The sequence below is a fragment of the Merops nubicus genome, unplaced genomic scaffold, assembly GCF_000691845.1.
Source record: "Merops nubicus isolate BGI_N331 unplaced genomic scaffold, ASM69184v1 scaffold9566, whole genome shotgun sequence".
NCBI lineage: Eukaryota > Metazoa > Chordata > Aves > Coraciiformes > Meropidae > Merops > Merops nubicus.
In genome coordinates, this window is record NW_008615596.1 from 1 (window position 1) to 5,946 (window position 5,946).

The window sequence follows — 5,946 nt, forward strand, 5'->3', positions numbered from 1 at the left end:
CCGGGAAGTGGGGGGACGCGGCACCCCCGGGACGTAGCAGAGAAGGCTCCGGGTAGGGTGGCGGCGTGCGGAGGTGGGCAGCTCGCCCTTGGAGCCATGCTCCCTGTCAGGGTCCCCGCGGGGTCGGTGAGCGCCGCTTCTGTCCCCCCAGCTGAAGCTGAAGGGGTCCCAGGGGCGTGGAAGCTGTGTGGGCAGGCTCTGAGCACTCACTGTCCTCCTGTCCCCCAGATGAACCGTTCTCCAACCCCCTGGCCCCTGATGGCCACGACGTGGACGACTCACACTCCTTCCACCAGTGAGTACGGCACTGGGGCAGCACTGGACTGGGATGATGAGCCCAATTCCCTCCAGCTCCATCACCCAGGACTTGCTAGCAAACCCTCCTCACAAGCCACCTGGCTGTTGAAGCTCACGGGGGGATGACCAGTGTCTGTTCTCTTCATTCTTTGCAGGTCCAAGCTGACCAATGAAGACTTCAGAAAGCTTCTCATGACCCCGCGGGCTGCGCCAACATCTGCGCCACCGTCCAAATCTCGCCACCATGAGTGAGTAGGACCTTTATTTTACAGGGCTGTGGGACAAAGTGGGGCTTGGGCTCTGTTTCTGCCTGACTCTTCTCCATCTGGACTCTGCAGTGGGGTTTCTAGAGGAGGTTTTGCTAATGAGCGGACAGGCAGGGCCTGAGGAGCAGACCTTTGTGCTTGGCTCCATGGGTCTGTGTGCAGTGGAGAACCAGGTAGGTCAGGCCTGCTGTAAATAACAGTGAATCTTGCGCAGCAGCTAAGGCCCTTTGTGCAGGAAGCAGATTTTGGTTTAGATCTATGGAAATCAGCATTTCCCACTCCTCTCCCTGCTGACAGGGACGAATTAAGGAGAAATGGGACTGGATTGTTCCCATCTTTGAGGCTGAGGGACTGTTCTGTGTTGCCACTGGTGTTTGTGTGGCTCCACAGACTGAATGGGGGGTTTCTCACTCCTTTTCCAGGATGCCCCGGGAGTACAATGAAGATGAGGACCCAGCTGCTCGCAGGAGGAAGAAGAAAAGGTAAACAGGGAAAGGGATGTGTCAGGGCTTGTCTTCTTACATCGTGTCCCTCCTGTGGAAGCAGCTTCTGAGTTATTGGGCTGCCAAAGTGGATCCTGAGTGGTGCTGGAGCCGAGCGGAGCGAGAAGGGCTCAGACTGAGTGACTGTCACTGCTCGTGGGGACAGATGCCGGAGGGCAGCAGGAGGATGGGGGTGAAGCTTCATCTCCAGATGAAGTGGGAGAGGCTCTGTGGGTGGCTGGCAGGGCAGAGGGGTGGGACATCTGCACTGGTGCCCATGTCTGTTGGGGCACATCTGTGCATGGAAGGCTGCACGTGACCTCTTCCCTCTGGAAGGGAAGGCCGAGCTCCTCTTCAACCCTCCTTAGTGTGGTAGTTTCATCTTGTCTGGTGCTTTAGGATGGTTTTGGGGGAGAGGTTGGGAGCGGAACAGGCACGTGTGGAGCCTGGGGGGCCGTGAGCTGGGCGTCGCTCTGACACTGAGCTGGTTTCCCACCCCCAGCTATTATGCCAAGCTGCGCCAGCAGGAGATCGAGCGGGAGCGGGAGCTGGCCGAGAAGTACAGGGATCGAGCCAAGGAGCGGAGAGACGGTGTCAACAAGGACTATGAGGAGACGGAGCTGATCAGCACGACGGCCAACTACAGGGCCGTGGGCCCCACGGCCGAGGCGTACGTGAGCCCGCAGCCCGGCCTCCTCTCGCCGCTCCGCTCTGGTGGGGCTGTCTCGTAACTGCCTCTGTTTTGGTGGCACAGGGATAAATCCGCTGCGGAGAAGAGGAGACAGTTGATCCAGGAGTCCAAGTTCTTGGGTGGTGACATGGAGCATACTCACTTGGTGAAGGGTCTGGACTTTGCGCTGTTGCAGAAGGTGAGTGCTGGTGTCACTGCTGCTCTTCTACCCTGTCCAGTCCCACAGGCAGAGAGGGTGGGCAGAGGGTGGTAATTGCTGCTTACAGGATTCCAGCATGGTGGGGTTGGGAGGGACCTCTGGAGATCATCTCATCCAGCCCCCCTGCTCCAGCAGGTCACCCACAGCAGGGTGCCCAGGATCACTTCCAGGCAGGTTTGGGATCTCTCAAGAGAAGGAGACTCCACAACCTCTCCGGGCAGCCTGCCCCAGGCTCTGCCACCTTCACAGCAAAGAATTTTCTCCTCCTGTTCAGATGGAACCTCCCAGGTTACAGTTTGTGCCCATTGCCCTGTGTCCTGTCACTGGGCACCACTGACAAGAGTCTGGCCCTGTCCTCTTGATTCCCAGCCATTAACTCTTCACCAGCATTGATCAGATCCCCTCTGAGGCTTTTGTTTTCCAGACTGACCATCCCCAGGGATCTCAGCCTTTCCTTGGCACAGAGATGCTCCAGGCCCCTGAATATCTTTGTAGCCTTATTTGGACTCTCTCCAGTAGTTCCTTTTCTCTTTTGAATGGGTGAGCCCAGAGCTCAACCCAGTACTCCTGAGGTGGCCTCACTAGGGCAGAGCAGAGGGGCAGGAGAAGCTCCTGCACTCTTCTTCATGCACCCCATTAGACCTTTGGCCTTCCAGGCTGCCAGGGCCCATTGCTGGCTCGTGGTGAACTTGTTGTCCACCAGCCTCCCAGGTCATTCTCCATGGAGCTGCTTCCCAGCAGGTCACCCTGTCACATGTACTGGTCCATGGGGTTATTCCTCCCTAGGTGTAGGATGGTGCACTTCCCCTTGTTGAACTTCATGACATTCCCCTCTGCCTAACTCTCCAGCCTGTACTGGTGCTTCATTCTTGTTGGTGTGGATTTCTGTGTCTGGGAGAGCTCTGTGAAGGGATGGGGAGCTGCTGGAAGTGGGTTACTGGTTCTAATGGGCAGCAGTGGCATGGATGGGACTGTAATGCAGGGATTTTACTCTGTGGTCAGGTACGGGCTGAGATTGCCAGCAAGGAGAAAGAAGAGGAGGAAATGATGGAGAAGCCCCAGAAGGAAACAAAGTGAGTGGTTGGTTGTTTTGCAGTCCAGAGTGCGGCTGGTTCCCCAAGGGGAGGATACAGAGGAGACATAGGCTTGGCATAACCCTACTGTTTCTTTTCTCTTTCTGTTCAGGAAAGATGAAGATCCTGAGAACAAAATTGAATTTAAGACCCGGTTGGGTAAGACTTGGCTGTTGCCCACCTTGTGTTGTGCTGTGAATGTGGGACAAATCTGAAGAGTGAGTGGAGGAATAGAAGAAACCCTTCAGTCATTGGAGAGCCTGAGGCAGAGGCATCCTGAATTGGAGGGCTGGAGGCAGCGTGTCTCTTGGGAGGCGATTCTGGGGGTTCTGATGAACTCAGTGTTCTTCTCTCTGTTCTCCGTGGCTCTGCAGAGAGCAGCTCTGCCACGTGTGTTCCCTTCCCCTCCAGGTCGCAACATCTACCGCATCCTGTTCAAGAACAAGTCCTACGAGCGGAACGAGCTGTTCCTGCCGGGGCGGATGGCCTACGTGGTGGACCTGGACGACGAGTACGCCGACACCGACATCCCCACCACGCTGATCCGCAGCAAGGCCGACTGCCCCACCATGGAGGTACCCAGCCGCCGGCCGGGCCGGGCCCTGCCGGCAGGAGATCCTCTCCGGGGATCCTGACGCTTCCTTTGGGGGGTTTCTCCTTCAGGCACAGACCACGCTGACCACCAACGACATTGTCATCAGCAAGCTGACGCAGATCCTCTCCTACCTCCGGCAAGGGACCCGCAACAAGAAGCTCAAAAAGAAAGACAAAGGTAAGAGCTGAAGGGAGCCCTGTTGCAGGGCTTGGTGCTGGAAGCGTATCCTGAGAGAACGGGACGGGCCGTGGCCTGCTGTGTTCCCCTGTGCCCTGTGGTGGCTTAAGGCCACACAGCTGGTAGCAGAGTGCCCTGCAGCCACTTGCCCGTGCCCCTCTGGTGGGACTGTGGAGTCATAGAATCACTGAAGTTGGAAAAGACCTCTAAGATCCTCAGGTCCAACCGTCAACCCGACATTACTGTGACCAACAAACCATGTCCTGAAGTACCACGTCTGCATGCTTGGTGAACCCCTCCAGGGCTGGGGACTCCAGCACCTCCCTGGGCAGCCTGGGCCAACACCTCACCACTCTGCCGGGAAAGAAATTCTGCCTAAATCAAATCAAAACTTCCCCTGGGGCAACTTCAGCCCATTGCCTTTTGTTCTGTCACTGGTTAATTGGGAAGAGAGACCAACCCCCACCTCACTCCGATCTCCTTTTAGGGAGTTGGAGAGGGCAACAGGGTCTCCCCTCAGCCTCCTCTTCTCCAGGCTAAACACCCCCAGGTCCCTCAGCTGCTCCTCACAAGCCATGTTCCCCAGACCCCTCACCAGCTTCGTTGCCCTTCTCTGGACCCGCTCCAGCCCCTCAAGGTCTTTCTTATCCTGTGGTGCCCAAAAGTGACCCCAGGACTCAAGCTGTGGCCTCCCCAGTGCTGAGTCCAGGGGCACCATCACTGCCCTGCTCCTGCTGGACACACTAGTGCTGACCCAGGCCAGGATGCTGGTGGCCTTCTTGGCCACCCGGGCCCACGCTGGCTCTTCTCCAGCCAGCTGCCCACCAGCACCCCCCCATCCTTTTCTGCTGGGCACTTTTTGGACACTCCTCCCTCAGGCTGGAGTGTTGCAGGGAGTTGCCTTTAGGGTTGCCTGGGGATGGGGAGGAGAAAATGCAACAAAACGTTTGGGTGTTGAGAGAAAGGACAGGGAGGGCACAGTCACCTCTTGTAGTCATGGGCAAAAGGCAGACTGGACTTGGGGAAACAAAATCAATGTAATTTAAACAAAACCACCTCCAGGGCACTAATTGCATGAGAGAAGGACAGCAATGAATGATGGATTATGAATACACCTTCCCCCACCCCCTTTCTTCCCAGACCCCCGTCTTCTGCCTCTGCCCAGCAGTGCAGGAGGGCAAGGCCTGGGGCTATGGTCAGTCCCAGTCTGTTCAGTGTTGTTTCTGTCACTCCTCCCTCCTCGGGGAACACTCACAGTCCTCCCCTGCAGCAGTGTGCTGTCCCTCCCATGGGAGGCAGTCCTCCAGTCCAACTCAGGGGAGCTTCAGAGCTTCTTACAGGAGCCCACCAGTAACCCTCTCCCTGGCTACCAACCCCCCCGCCCCAGGCACAAACCCAACACTTGCTTGAAGTGTATCTTGAGAGCAGGAGATGTGATTTGGTTTGCCAAGTTCCCCTGCACCCTAAGGTAGTGGATTTAGAGGACAGTGGTTTCCTGTAGCTCCTCAAGCACCAGTGTCCAGCAGGTCGATTGCAGATCGCAGCTGTGAGGGTGCCTCGAGCTGCTCTCCTCCTCCTGGTTAAGGCCCAGTTCTTTAGATAGACGTCCCCTGATGCAGGGGGACATGGTGGCTTCCTGAAAGGGCTGCATGTGATGTGGTAACCAAAGAGAAAGTCAAGCCAGGATGGCCATGCTTGGAAACCAGACTGGGAGCAGTGCCGGTGTCAGGGTGGGTGATGTGCCTCTCACTGCTGTTGTGTCCTTGCAGGGAAGCTGGATGAGAAGAAACCTCCCGAAGCTGATATGAAGTAAGTGCCACCCTGCCCACAGGCTGTGGGTTCACAGCTCTCTATTTAAGGAGTGTCTTTTGGGCCCACCACGTTAGGAGAGGGCTGGGGTTAGTGCTTCTGGAGCGAGTGGCTTGTAGGACCAGGCTGGAGGCAAGCTCTGTGTTGTGGTATAAGCTCTCCCAGCTGGCAGCAAAGCAGCCTGCAGCCACTTGCTCCTACCCCCTCCCGTGGGATGGGGAGGAGAAGACGGCAAAAAGCTGCAGGGTTTAGGCAAAGGACAGTGAGGACACAGTCACCAGTTATAGCCAGGGGCAAGAGGCAGACTCGACCTGGGGAAAACAAAATCAATTAAATTTAAACAACAAAACCACCACC

General features: G+C 56.7%; 1 protein-coding gene across 1 annotated transcript; it reads left to right on the forward strand.

Annotated features, from left to right (window-relative positions):
* Positions 1-228: 228 nt before the first annotated feature.
* On the forward strand, positions 229-5,589 carry IK (IK cytokine, down-regulator of HLA II; the record flags this gene model as incomplete). The annotated part of the gene is made up of 10 exons (XM_008942567.1): positions 229-295; positions 453-545; positions 986-1,045; positions 1,548-1,715; positions 1,800-1,914; positions 2,938-3,008; positions 3,121-3,167; positions 3,420-3,583; positions 3,672-3,780; positions 5,550-5,589. Coding segments are annotated over 10 exons (934 nt in total), but the record flags the coding sequence as incomplete, so codon positions are not given.
* Positions 5,590-5,946: the final 357 nt, after the last annotated feature.